Source organism: Gymnogyps californianus, chromosome 4 (assembly GCF_018139145.2).
Source record: "Gymnogyps californianus isolate 813 chromosome 4, ASM1813914v2, whole genome shotgun sequence".
Lineage (NCBI taxonomy): Eukaryota > Metazoa > Chordata > Aves > Accipitriformes > Cathartidae > Gymnogyps > Gymnogyps californianus.
This window is the reverse complement of record NC_059474.1, coordinates 27,496,032-27,509,982: the sequence shown is the minus strand read 5'-3', so window position 1 is coordinate 27,509,982 and position 13,951 is coordinate 27,496,032. Positions and strand designations below refer to the sequence as shown.

At 36.4% G+C, this 13,951-nt stretch overlaps 1 protein-coding gene across 1 annotated transcript in view; it reads left to right on the top strand.

Moving 5' to 3' along the window:
* Nucleotides 1–13,951, top strand: part of ATP8A1 (ATPase phospholipid transporting 8A1) — a 125,593-nt gene that overhangs the window by 53,229 nt on the left and 58,413 nt on the right. The window contains exons 18-23 of the mRNA XM_050895569.1: nt 446–528; nt 703–752; nt 6,842–6,911; nt 7,968–8,052; nt 11,763–11,902; nt 13,777–13,915. Coding sequence (XP_050751526.1) covers nt 446–528; nt 703–752; nt 6,842–6,911; nt 7,968–8,052; nt 11,763–11,902; nt 13,777–13,915 — 567 coding nt within the window. The remainder of the gene's footprint in view (nt 1–445; nt 529–702; nt 753–6,841; nt 6,912–7,967; nt 8,053–11,762; nt 11,903–13,776; nt 13,916–13,951) is intronic.

The following is a 13,951-nucleotide window of genomic DNA, read 5'->3' as shown; positions in this document are numbered from 1 at the left end:
AGCCATTTGGAGAGAACTGATGCCTATGGGAGACTGGGTTGCTGCTCGAAATGTTTCCTGAATGTGGGCATTGGAAGTTATCTATTATTTACAGGAATGACTTATCACTCTTCTCTTCTAAAACAGAACTTATACAAAAAGAAATGTACCTTGTCTGGTGCCCCACTGAGGAAGGCGCTTGCCTAGGTGCTTTGAAGAGGATGTTCTCGTTACTGAGCCGAGAGGCGTGTTCCTTTGAGGGCTTATTTTCTCTGAACTGTAAACTCATTTCATCAGTTTTAACAGGAGAAACAAAGAGTTCTTTCCTGCATCACATCTAATCTTAAAAATCTATAAAGGAAAAAGGATGTCAAAAGTAGAAAAGCTTGGACTGTGTCCATTAAATCATGGGGTAAACTAACAGTTTTCTGGTACATCTGCAAAATAACTAATTGACTTGTTGCAGATGAAGGAGCATTGGTGAGAGCAGCCAGGCATCTTCGTTTTGTATTCACTGGAAGGACACCTGACTCAGTAATCATAGAGTCTGTAAGTACATTGGAGTAACATTATAATTTGCTATATTTATTCTTGCTGTATTAAATAATTTCAGAATAACTGCATCATGGTACATATCTATTAAGATGTTGTTTGGTTGGTTTTTGTTCTTTTGCTTGAGGTTTTTTGCATTAATTCTCACTTTTTTTTTTTTTTCCCCTTCAGCTGGGACAGGAAGAAAGATATGAACTGCTAAATGTCCTGGAATTTACAAGGTAAACAGCACATTGTGCACTTAGTGTCTTTTTGTGAAAATACTTTATGAGTTTCTCTTACGGGTGAAAATGTTTGCATTTTTTATATTTGTACAGGCAAAGTATGCAGGTTGTGTGGCTTTTATCTCTGTAATATGTGATCATACTATAGGCAAAGCAGTGTACGTGATTAAGATCACACTTCTGGGTTTATTGTAAAACATGTTCAGAGGCATATATTTTTTCCTGTTGTCTCCTTTTTGGCTAATATTTTTCACTTTTGTGCAAAGATTGAAAAAATCCCTTTATCTCAAAACTTGAAAAAATTATGTGAAAAGACAGTATAGGAAAGTATTTGAACTTTTAAATGTATTTCTGAAAGCCCTGGCGCCATGTGATTTACTAAAAATTTGATATTTGGGGGCAGGAGGGAAGATTCAAATAGGTGTTATACATGACTTATGTTTGCCTTGACTGACAGAATGAAATTTTGCATTTGACCTTAAATATGCTTGCATAATTATGACCTGTTTAAATACTCTAGACTGAAACCCATTCTCTTCTGAGCAGCATCACTAGAGCATTGGCCAGTTAGTTTTCTTGGAAACTGAGTTTATCACATACTTTGCTTTCAGTAAAAATTTTCTGTCAAAGCTGTTGGAATTACAGAGGTACCCATAAGAAATATTGATGCAGTTTCACTTGTTAGTTAAATCTGTTTAAATTGTATCCATGTATGCCGTCTGTGTTCTAAGTGTTTGTGTAGGCCCATTGCTTACTTTGGCACAGGATGAGGAAGGGATTTGTATGTAGAGGAAGCTCTTTTTTTCTTACAATGATTACTTGTAATTGTGCCTGTGGAAAGTGATCATTGTTTTCCTTCCTGTCGTATTATGTTTCCCTTGAGCTTAGCTAAAGAAGCAAAAAGATCAACAAATAAAAATCCAAGGCAATACTGGAGAGACAGGCTGAAGATGTATAGGTTGGGTGAAATGAGGGAAGTAGTTGCTTATAGTTATAATAATAGCAATAATAATGTGAAACATAAAGAAAGATCACCACAGTGAAAAAAAAAGTGACAGTAATTTTTATAGTTTTGAATGTCTTTTAATGACTGCTTGCAATTAATGTTGTTTTTATATATTGTAGAGGACATACTTGAAATTTTTCAGATTTATGTCATGGTTTCATTTTTCTGTAGGCACTTCTTTCACTTTCTGTTCTGGAAAGTTAGCAAGTATGTAGCACAAAGTGAATTGTTGTTAGTTTGACATCTGTGAAAGTTTATACGGCATTCATGGAGTAGCAGTGAAGGATTCCTACATTGTTTCTGGTTTTGATCTTTGTCTTGATTTCATAGATCTTTTTAAACTTCTATGTCATTCTAAAATTGTAATTTAAACAGTGATACTTTATGGAGAAAGGAGAATTGCTTTTAAATCTTAACCTTTGGAGGATTAAGTTTTTTGGTGGATACCAATCACACAATTTTATTAAGCATTCAGTTTTATAGTTTTTGTTCTTCTGTGATATTTAGCTTTGCTTGCAACTGACTTGTTGGAAGCACTAGAGGTCACCCTTGTTCCACAGCAAGAGAAATTTTGGCTCCAAAACATAACACCATCTGTATGGGTAGGAGCATGTACCTTCAGAGGAGTAATCTCCAGCGATTAAACTATTGAGTTAAGAGTTTCCAGGTGTTCCAAGTTTTTCCCAGAAAAAATGCAAACTAATTCCTTACCACCTTCCAGTACAAGCCAGATAAGACTATTCTGCAAGTAGAGCGCAACAGTGTCAACATTCGATAGGATAGTCTTTCAGAGAAGTATGTTACAGAAGTAAAACTTGCAGGAATGCTTGGTAGAGTTGTCTTTTATGGTATTCTCTTTTTACAGTGATCATAGCTGTACCTGTGAAAAGAGAAGAAGTAGACTTATACAATATGCTAATTATACTTTGTTCATAGCAAGGAAGTAGCTCTCAATCTAACTGGCAGGTGAGCATACTGAAAGCAACTGATAATCCTAAACCTGCTGACAGTTATTCTTAAAATGTAGTGCTAATCTCTGGAGCAAATAGTGTCTTGATAACTTGTGCTGAGTTTAGGTTGCCTCCAGTAGATGATCTGCTCAGATGCCACAACTGCTGTGGTACCTTAAGCTCAAGGAAGCGAAGAGTTGTTCAGACCCTCTGCTGTTCACGGCTCCCCATACTGTCGGGGAAGGAATTGTGCGATGTTGTGCGCGTTCTTGTATTCTGTCGCCTGGAACTGTAACAAATAGAAAAACTGCAGCTGTCTCTTGGGAGCCAAAACGAGCTCCTAGGGTATGTATATGCGGGGCTGGGGGAAGCAAGGCACTATGTCAGTTAAGGATCCAGAAGCACAGAATGTCTTATGCTTACTGTCATCCCTGTGCTGACTACATGCGCTGACTTTTCACCTGGGCCAGTTGCAAAGATGAGCATGATTTTGAGCATGTGATTCCCTGTTTCAGTAAGCATAAGTGATGTCCACTATCAGTGCACAAATTGCACATCAGTCCTTGCATCAACATGTCATTACTAGCAGTGCTACTGAATGAGATTTTGACTTGTATCTGCTTGTTTTCTTAGATGAATGAATTTAATTTTTAGCACCAAAATTAATTTCACTGGCAAGTATTGAGTATAGATGTAGTAATAATATCTCAATATCTGGAGTATGTACCATCTATTGACTTAATGACTGATTTTCATCTATATCCCTGGGGCATACCTCCACAGTCTAGCAGAAACCATCCATGATACTTACAGAGTAAAGCTTCTTGTCTAAAACCTAAATATTTTTGATTTAGAATGCCAGTGTATTTACCTGAAATACAGCAGTAGTTTGACTAGTCCCCTGTCTGATCAGTTTTATGAATAATCCACGTTGCCTTGGCTGTTGTACTGGGCAGGCAGAAGGCCTCCTTCTAGAGCATTTGAGACCTTACCTCCTCTCCATCATTCAGAGGGGTCTAGAATATACTGATCCTGTTTTGTGACTGAAGACTGATACTTCTAAATGTAGAAAATGAGTGGCTGACAGAGGAGGTACCAAAACCGCTGTAGCAGTGTTTGTTTTCTGTGGTTGTGTGCTTACACTCTGAAGAAATTTTCATCTTAAAACCTGAGACAGATTTTAAAGTAACAAGGGGTCCATCAAGAGCTACTTCTGGAAGTGGCAAATCTTGTGACTGAGGGAAGTATTTCTGTCCCCTTAAGATGCTTCTGTCCATCTGTAATCCCATGGGAATTACCAGCTATTCTGCCTCCTTGTCACGACCCAAAGGTTTACCTGGCCTGTGGGTGTATAGAGATCACAACAGCGAGTTTGCAGGATTCCATAGCACACAAGGACACAGAAGCTTTATTTTCTAATTTTCTTTATTACAGATTACTACAAATTACTATTAGTAAAGCAAGTATACTCATGAGTGATAAAGTAAGTACATTTATATTTCAATAGTAGCAGCCATCGATAGTAGCAGCAAGTATATATTTCTGTATATTACAAGTTGCTACTAAATTATCACTAGTGAAGAAATACACTTACAATCAGTTACCTATATGTGCGTGCACACGCACGCACACTCACACACACACACATATAATTCAAAATAGTACGGGTACATTGCTCACCAAACCACTCCCAGGAGTGGGGCCTCTAAGCCAATGACGGACAAAATTTCACTTTGAAGAGTGAGAGTCTGGAGTCAGCCAGGTGTTCCTGGTGATGGTCTAATAACTTGTCTAGGAGATCTCAGAGAAAAATTCATGCAGGTATGGTTCTCAGAGATAGAGGCTCCATTTTGGGTAAAAGCAAGTCATTTTTATGTGGCAGAGACATAAGGGGGTGTAGGACACCACCACCTGGAGCAGTCAATAGATGCTGCTAATTTCTGTTTTTCACCTGGGACAGCCAATAGATGATGGTGTTTTCTTTTCTCTCAGACCAATTTTTATTCTTCCAGACTGTTTTCCTGTTCTTTCAGCCAGAACAACCAATAGCAGTTGCCGATTCCTACTTTCTCAGGATGTTTTCTCCCTTTTCCATACTTTTTCACCTTTCCAGACACTAAGTTGCAGTTACAGTTCCTTATTTTGCGCTTATTGATGGCATTTCAGGATGTCCTCGGTTTCTAGGCACCCAGCTGTACTTCAGAGATGCTGGCTGTGCTTCTCAAGGATGTTTCTGGTTCCCAGGCTAGCAGGCATTTTTTCTGTCAGTATTTCAGCAGGCATCTTCTGTTCAACTTTTTTCTCCTTATAACGGGTCGCCTTTATGCTGCTCACATCACTTCTATGGTGAAGAAAACAAAACAAAAAAATGGTCTCACACTGACAGTTATTTGTAGTAGTGCAATTTTGTGGTTTTCTGTATTTCACCAGGAAAAGGAAATAAAACTGTCACTGCAATGAAAAGTCTCATAAAAAGTTAGAAGTCCTTGACAGTAAGTCCTGCTGATTAGCTTTATTGCAGTTTTACTAAGAAAATGTATGTTAGTCAAGATTTAATAACCATCTTCATAGCTAAAGTTTCAGAATGCTACAGGAAAACGTCGGTTATTCTCTGATACCTCTTCAGTAGATTGATAGGCAGCTGTATGCAGAACTTCAGGATTGCAATCTTCTGGTATTGCAAGACAAGTACAAAACTGCTGAGTTTTTACCTGTCAAGGGCATATATATTAAATTATTGTTTATACAAACCCTAAATTATTGTAATTCCTCCACAGTTCCTTAACTGAACAGTCAGGGAAGTGTAATGAATTTAAGTAGCAGTAGGCTAGGTAATCTTGCCAGGAATCAAAGTGGATCTGAGACTTGCTTTTATTTTAGGCAACTTAACTGCAGTTTAGGTGATCTGAATTTCTCCACTGTTGTCTAAGCAGATCCCCAGCTGGACGCTAAGGGGTTTTGGAATTCTGCTTATCTGAGGTTTTTTTGATTAGAGATGAAATGGAGAAAGAGTTGCAGCAGTTAATGCCTTTTTATACTCTCTTGTCCAATATTCACAGTAAAAATGTAATTTAATATTGCTGTTCAGATTTCTGTACTTGAAGCAAAGTGCACACACAGGTGGAATAGGAAAATATTTTCCTGAAGATACTATTCAGTCAGTTACCTCACCAGTAATTATAAAATTCTTTCCTCCACCTGTCTCCATACATTCCGCTTACAGGATGTTTTCCATGGCAGTCTGAACTTCAGGAACCATTTATACAATAATGCTATTTGATGATGTATAAATGGGATCCAGTTCCAACAGGAACTGAAATTGCATAAGGACCATTTACTTCCATCTCTTTTGTGTATTTTACTGTGAACTGTTGTGTGAGAAACGTGTTTGTTCTCTGAATAGTTTCTGTGGATTTATTTTAAAAGTTGAAGTTTGAAAGAATTATGGTATAAACACACATTTTGACTGGACATGATCTTGAATCTAAAGTATGCTTGTTGGAGGACCTCAAAGGGAAGACAGAAAGCAGAGAGTGACAGTCTTCTCTATGCTTTCCTCCAATTCCTACCTCAGTCATGAGGACAAAAAGAAAAAATACTTATATCTCAGTAACAACTGAGAGCCAGAGAGTAGTTAAAACGAGGCAAGCCCCTTTCCAGTTCTTAGCATACTTAAAACTTTGCGTGATGAATGAAACTCTGGGATGACAGTAATAGGATTGCAGCACAGTACAGTGTACAAGAGACGCTGTTTGGCTGGGAAGGAAGAAAAAGCTGAAGCCGTCTGTCATGCACTACCTCTTTATGATATTGGTCACAAGTGCTTTTGTGCTTTGAGATGCTTTTTTGTGATCAGTAGACAGTATTCAGATGAAAGTGAAGATTCTCAAATTTGTTTTTACGGGAAAAAGGCCTGCAGAAGTATGCACAGAAAAACAGCATTCACTATAATTATTAGACAGTAAAATTATTTTTCCATCCCAGTCACCTGAGAACGTAATTCAGAATAGAGAGCCCTTACTTCTTTTCCTTTGTCTTGTATAAGCTATATATTGATATTCTTAGATAAAATGTTGGTAAATATTTATATTTACGAACCACTTTATATAGGGCATTTATTTCTCTTTCAGCACTAGGAAGAGAATGTCAGTGATAGTTCGCACACCATCGGGAAAGTTAAGACTCTACTGCAAAGGAGCTGTGAGTTTTATTCTGTTTTCACTGTATCAAAGAACATGTGCTACCAATACAAATACGAAAGCAAAAGGTTGTTATAGCTGCAGTCAAAACATTGAAATGTGGGGGAAGGAATGTTGATGCCTTTTTCAATTTACATCATTTTACTATGTAGCTGTTTAATGTGACGAACTAGTTAATGTCTTTTTTTACTAACTGCCTATGAAGGTATGACAGACCTGTTCATCCTGTTCTTTGTACTGGACTAATACCTTTATGCTTCCTATTAATGGCTTCCTTCTGTACTCCAAGAAACAGATGAATATGTGGTTTAATGTATTAGTTACTTGCTGGAGTAGCTGAACATGAATCACTAGGTAGAAATAGTAATCTAGCATAAGTGACTAGATGGGAATTTTAACCTACCATTGATGGTACGCCAGAAGTAAATTTTCCTGAAAAGAGGATCTATGGGAAGATATCTTAATCGTAATGTATCTGGGAATGGCAGAGTTGCTCATTAGTTCTTGTTCAGTATCTTAAGTCAAGTATGAGGGAGAGCAGGATGCAAATCCAGTTCCTGAATGGTTTAAAAAAATGAAGTTGATTGACTATAAATGTCCATTCTGTATCTTCTCAAGTGGAGAGAAGAAGCTGTTGTTAATATTCTATATATCAAGCTGGCTACAAAAACCTGAGAATGGCAGTTATGAAACACTAATTTTACCTTGTGGGCTTAATATTAAAGAGAAAGACAGCATTTTAGGAGATCAAGAGAATTCATACGGCAAGCCAAAGGAAGATGCAGCGCTTTTCAAAATGAAGGGAAATAACAGCAAAAAATATAGGAGAGAAAAATTGGATCATAGCATAATTTGTAAATTTAGAGAATCTGAGGATTTGGAATGTCCTTTTTTCCTTCCTCTGAAATAAAATTACTTCTATTTATTTTTGATGCTGAAGTAAATTAGTACAGCGCTGCATATTTTTCTGCCATTTTCCTACATGATTTGTATTGTCTACACAAAAACACTCATTTTTCTGTTAAATTGTTCTGAGTTAATTTTATTTGTTTTGTAGGATACTGTAATTTATGACCGTCTTGCTGAAAGTTCAAAATACAAAGAAATCACCTTAAAACATCTAGAGCAGTTTGCTACAGAAGGTGGGTGATTCTATTCAATATAAAACTATGAAATTCAGTTACTGCTCAACTTTTCAGTTTTGCAATTTTATGTTGCTGTAATGTTTTATTCACGTTAAGTTTGAAAATTATGTTTTAGTAATGCCTCCTAAAAAAGATCTTCCTCTTCCTGAAAAGTTTCAGTAATAAGTTCACGCTTAAAAAACAAACAAACAAACAAACAAAAACCAGCACCCACACAGTACACAGTGGAATCTTTTAACAAAATATATTTTTCCAGTGAGCAAACACATTGCACATTGTTTGTTTCTGTGAAGTGATCATTTCCCGTGATCGCTTTCATGTCCCACACACAATGAATGCTGTATGGATGGCATTCAGGAAGAAGTAGCCAAAGTGAAGATGCTTGGAAATGATTAGCGTAACGCTTTTAAGGTAGCTTTATGATATGTTATTTCTGTCACCAGTCACAATAAGGGGAATTGCCAGCACTAGCTTTCCATATGGTATATTTTGGTATCTCTGCTATTTTAACAGTCACTCTTACAAAGCAGTTGCTGAAGGTGGGGAACCCCTCCGTGAGGGTTCATGAAGTAGGATTAGTAAGTAAAACTTAAAAGACTGTGAAATGAAGATGATTGATGCAAACAGCCAGTTAGTTATTTAATAATAGTGGATTCCGTGGTACAGACATGAGCAGGAAAGCAGACTGTAGAAAGGTTTCTGCTTTCATGTAAGTTCTTCTAGCACAGTTCGTAGATCTTCCATGCCATGCCCTCTTTCTGCTATCTTAGTAAAGGATTATAGAGTTGTACTGTGAAGTATCATAGTGTTTTAATTTATCGATGAGTTGGGAGAGAGTAGTTGGAAGCAGAATTATAGTAGTTATGGGAATCTGAACTGCAATTTTTTTACATCTTTTTTTTTAATACACTACTACTAGAACATTAAAATGATCTTTGTGTGTTAAGAAATACACTTACACTGGAAAGCAAATTTTATTAAAATATTTTTGTTCTAAAATACAATCCTTACCTTTTGGTAACTGATGTCTGGTCAAATCTTCTTGTATCAGGAAAGATCCTTTTTCTGTCTGTTATACATATGACTTGTCTGATTTTCCTCTTGGTTTATAATGGAATTTAGCGTTTTGATTAGTGTTGTAGTCAGCACCTTCAGTCTCTTGATTCTATCAGTGACAGCAGAAGCAAGCCACAGATCTGTTTCTTTTGTTAGTTTTCCATATCAAGATCTCTGCAGGAAACATTTGGTTACCTTTAAATAATCTTAGAGTATCAAAGTTACAATAAATTATACAATGAAGTTGAAAGCAGAACTAAAAACAAACAGATTTGACTTTTAGTACAACATGAAGCCTCAGTTATACCCTTGGAGCTCATGAATCTAGTTATATGAGCTGATTGGCCGGTTTGGGATTTTATAAAGGCCTAACCAGGATCAGTCAAGGAAAATTTACTTAGATGTGAAGTTAGTTTGGGTCATAAGGCTATATATTTGGTTACAGAAAACGTAAAAATAGATCAATATCTGCTATTCCTGATACGAAATTTTCATATCAGTTCACACAGTGGTACAACTGATACCATTTTCTCCTTAGCAATCAGGTTGAACCGAACGAATTAACATAAAAAGTGAAAAATTCCACCCGTATTTAAAACCACTGTACATATGTATTCGTGTTAAGAAGTTTGTTCAAGTACTTTTTGTACCCTTCTTTTCAACAGATGAAAGGATTTACTATTCAGAAGAGTGAATTGCTAACCTTTCAAAAGCATAAAATTCAATCTTTAAAAAAAAGATTAAGTATGTGTCTCTCTCTGGAATTGATTAAAGAAATCGATATTTATTTTTGCATCAGATTTAAATTGCAGCTGATGACGTTGCAAAGTTTCTCATGAGTATCCTTTCATGTGGCAGTACAGTATGTCCTTGGCATGTGCTGCATGCTCTTGGTGCGTTGTTCAAAAATGAAGTGGTTAGCATGGCTGGCGTTTATATTTAAGCATTTATTAAGCTTGAGTGTTAATGCCTGCTTGGATACACAGAAAAAGTGTGTAATTTTCCTGTGTTGTTGTTCCAGTCTGTTAAGAAGCAGACTTAATGATACTTTGTTTTCCACTTTTCATTTGGAAGATTCTTTTAAATACACAATGAAAAGAACCTTTTTAAAATGAAATATAGAAAATATAATTAGTCTCTGATTTAAAAAGAAAAAGCGAATGCCTTGAAAAACTTGTTTGCTGATATTCCGTACACACTGATTTCTTTTCTTCATTTTATCATCTGCATAAATTATTTTGAAAGAATTGTGGAAATAGTATCACTATTAGTCAGTCATAAATTCCTTTCATCCCCTTCACCTCATATTCATTGCTTTGGACCTTGCTAGCATATCCTTATTACGCAAAGGAAAAAAAAAATCAGTTGCTTTGTCAGCCTTGAGTTTATTCTCTAGGTCTACATGGTGAGACGCTGTGTTCCTAATGCTGTTCAGTTGTCAAGATATTAGGATTACACATGGTTTTCATCCTGAAGATTATTAAATTACGTCTTACATCTAAGACACATATGTATTATTTCATGCCCAGCCTCTTGATCATTTCAAAATTGGTGCTGAGCTGTATACAATAGAAACCTGTGAACAGATAAAGATTGCATTTGGCCATCCCTGGTTATGGTGTTGTTCATCTCCTAGAGCAGAGTGGGCAAATGACCAAAGGCACTAACTACATTAGTCCTGTCTATCCCCCCCGTAAATCTACCTGCCTGCAAATTGTGGCTTTATAAGACATCATTTGGCTAGAGCAGTGCTCTTCTCAGTACATAGTTATGCCAATTTCATGCTCTAGAAATCTTAAGAATCTCATAATATGTGAAAATGAACTGTTAGAACATTCGCACCTAGCTACTTAAATTGAATGTAAATGTGTGTTGTCAAAAATTAGATGTTTCTTATAATCTTGCAGTCTCAAATTCTCATTGTAGTACTTAATTCAGATTTCTGCTGAAGGAAAAAAAATCTGTTAAGTATAACCAGCTTAAAGATTGTTAAGTAAAATCTCCAAATGTTGCCTGTACACAAAGATTTTATTTTAAGAATTTGGAAAGCTGAAAGAATCTGTGAAATGGGAAAATTAAATCTATGCGGATTCGAAGTCTGCTTCTAGATGGTAAATTTCAAACTTCAACCGAGAATTTCCTAAGGATATTGAGGAGGTGTGAAGCAGAGTGTAGTTGTAATATTATGCTGATATATTTTAATTTTTTTGCTTTCCAGCATAGCAACATTTAAGTTTATAAAATTTTTGTTCAGAAGTATAATTCAATCTTACAGTTCTAATGTTCCTAAAAATCTAATGTATATACCTGTTCAGCAAGTGTAATTTGGGATTACTTCATGTTTTGTTTACAGTTTAAGATAAGTCGAATCTTGTGTAAAATTTCGTTATTTTTTTCCCCCTGAAGTACATCACCTGTATTACATTCAGCTACCTTGAAACAGTTACTCTGTTGAATAAATTTATATCACGTTTTTTACTTTATATATATTTAAAAAAGTCCTTCAAGACATGCAGCAGTAAGTTGAAAATCAGGCATAAGCATATATAAAATACAGAATAAATTCAGCTTTTAGTAGTTACTCATTGCAGGCATATCAAGGAAGGGACTAACAAATACTGAATCATGCTTACTATCTGCTTTCTCTTTAGGCTTAAGAACTCTGTGTTTTGCTGTGGCTGAGATTTCAGAAAGTGATTATCAAGAGTGGTTAGATGTCTATCACCGTGCTTCTACAGCTATACAAAACAGAGCACTCAAACTTGAGGAGAGCTATGAACTAATTGAAAAAGTATGTGTAGCTTTCTGGGTTTTTTTGGGGGGGGGGCAAGGAGAGTGGTTTTTTAATTAATGTCCTTGCTTTCTATACCATGAAATCTGAATCATTATTGAGGAATAATGCTTAGACAGAAAAAAATCTAGCAATATACTGACAGCTGTGTCATGTAGTTCTTGCAGTTTAAATGATCAAAATGAAGGAAAGATTAATTTGACAAAGTTTTTGCAGCAAGTAGCTACCTTGCCAGAAAGTGTTGATTTTTGAGTTGAACTACTGGAAAACTTTTTTTCAGAGTTGCTCTGTTGTGTAAAAAAAAAGTGTAATAACAGGCAAACAACTTCTGCTTCTTTGTATAATGATCTTAGAACCATAGAGTAGTTAAGGTTGGAAGGGACTTCTGGAGGTCATCTAGACACAAATCCCTGCTCAAAGCAGGGCTAATTTTGCTTGCCCAGCACTTTGGTGAAGTTTTGAGTATCTGGAAGGAGGGAGTTTTCCCAGCTGCAGTAGGCAATTTTTTTTTTTTTTTTATGATGCTCAACTATTCTTTTTCCCCTTTATCTGAATTAAAATGTCTATTCCTGCAGAATGTGACAGTTGCCTCTTGCCCTTTCACTGTGCATCTCTTGGAGGAAGATGGCTTCTCTGCAAGCCCTCTTCAGTTAGCAGAAGGCAGCCATGGAATCCCTCCCTTAACCTTATTTTTTCCTTGTGTTAAACTCGTCCTGCTTCTTCAGGCACCCTTAATATAGTGTGCTCCGGGCACCAAGCTATTTTTGTGTCCCTCTGCTGGACTTGCTCCACTTTGTCAACCTCTCTTGTACTGAAGGCCCAGAAAGGGAGGTAATACTCAGATGCAGCCTCACAAGAGCAGAGCCGTAATCGCTTTCCCTTGAGTTTCTGGCAACGCTGCTACTGGAGCAGCCAAGCATGCGGTTAGACTTCACTGCCCCAACAAAAAAGGCTCCCGTGGCTTTTAAATGTATAAGCAAAGGAGTTCATGAGACCAATATTGCTTGAAGTTTTGATACTTGACTTTTTGGGGAGTTTTGGTTTTGGTTTTTTTTTCCTTGGAAAGGATAAGAGATTACATTCATGAAACTGCTTAAAATTCAGAGCCTCAAAAACCGGCAGTGTTTAATTCATGAAAAAGAAGAGTGAGGGTATATAGCTTCAGCACTTGTTGGACTTCAGTTTACATAGATGAGCAGTTTATCGAGACATGCACAAGACAGTCTTAAAACTATATAACTTTGTTAACGCCACAGCAACCCTGCTACCATTACAAATTTTTGTATTAGCTGCACAAGTACTTTCTCTGCATGTAGTATGCAGGCCATGCTGCAACCAGGATTGCACACTATTAGGTTTATAACAGTGTCATTAACAACGTTTTAGAAATGGCTGCATTCACAAAAAACATATAGATTTGCTGCATGGGGAGTTAAAACCAAACATAGTCAAGATTATAGTTTTAAGATTAAGATGAATTGACAGGGGTTGGTTTGTTTTTGGTTTTTTTTACAAGGTGAAGAGAAATCATTACAAGTGAGAGAAGACATAATAATAGCACTCCTTAAGTCTTCAAATCAGAGAGGTGCCGCTCAGGAAAAGGTAGCGGGTTGCTGAACAAGCTACTGAGCTTGTGAATAATTGGGTGAAGTTTGAGTGGTCACGCTGTGCAGTTTATCAAGCCACATAGATATTTAACTTAAAGCTCATAGAATAAACTGGAAGATCTTTATTAGTTGATACCAAATCTGATTAATGAATTTAGAGAGCATGGATCTTGTCGTAAATATGGAAAGTTAAACAAAAGAAACAGAAAGATTAAAACTGAATTTAAATTGCAAAAACTGCGTGTACTGAATATTTTATGTTCACAGAATCTTCAGCTGCTTGGAGCAACAGCAATTGAAGATAAACTACAAGACAAAGTGCCTGAAACCATAGAGACACTCATGAAAGCAGACATAAAAATTTGGATACTTACTGGGGACAAACAAGAGACTGCCATTAACATTGGTATTATATTTGCATTTATTTGATGGCTTTGTTACA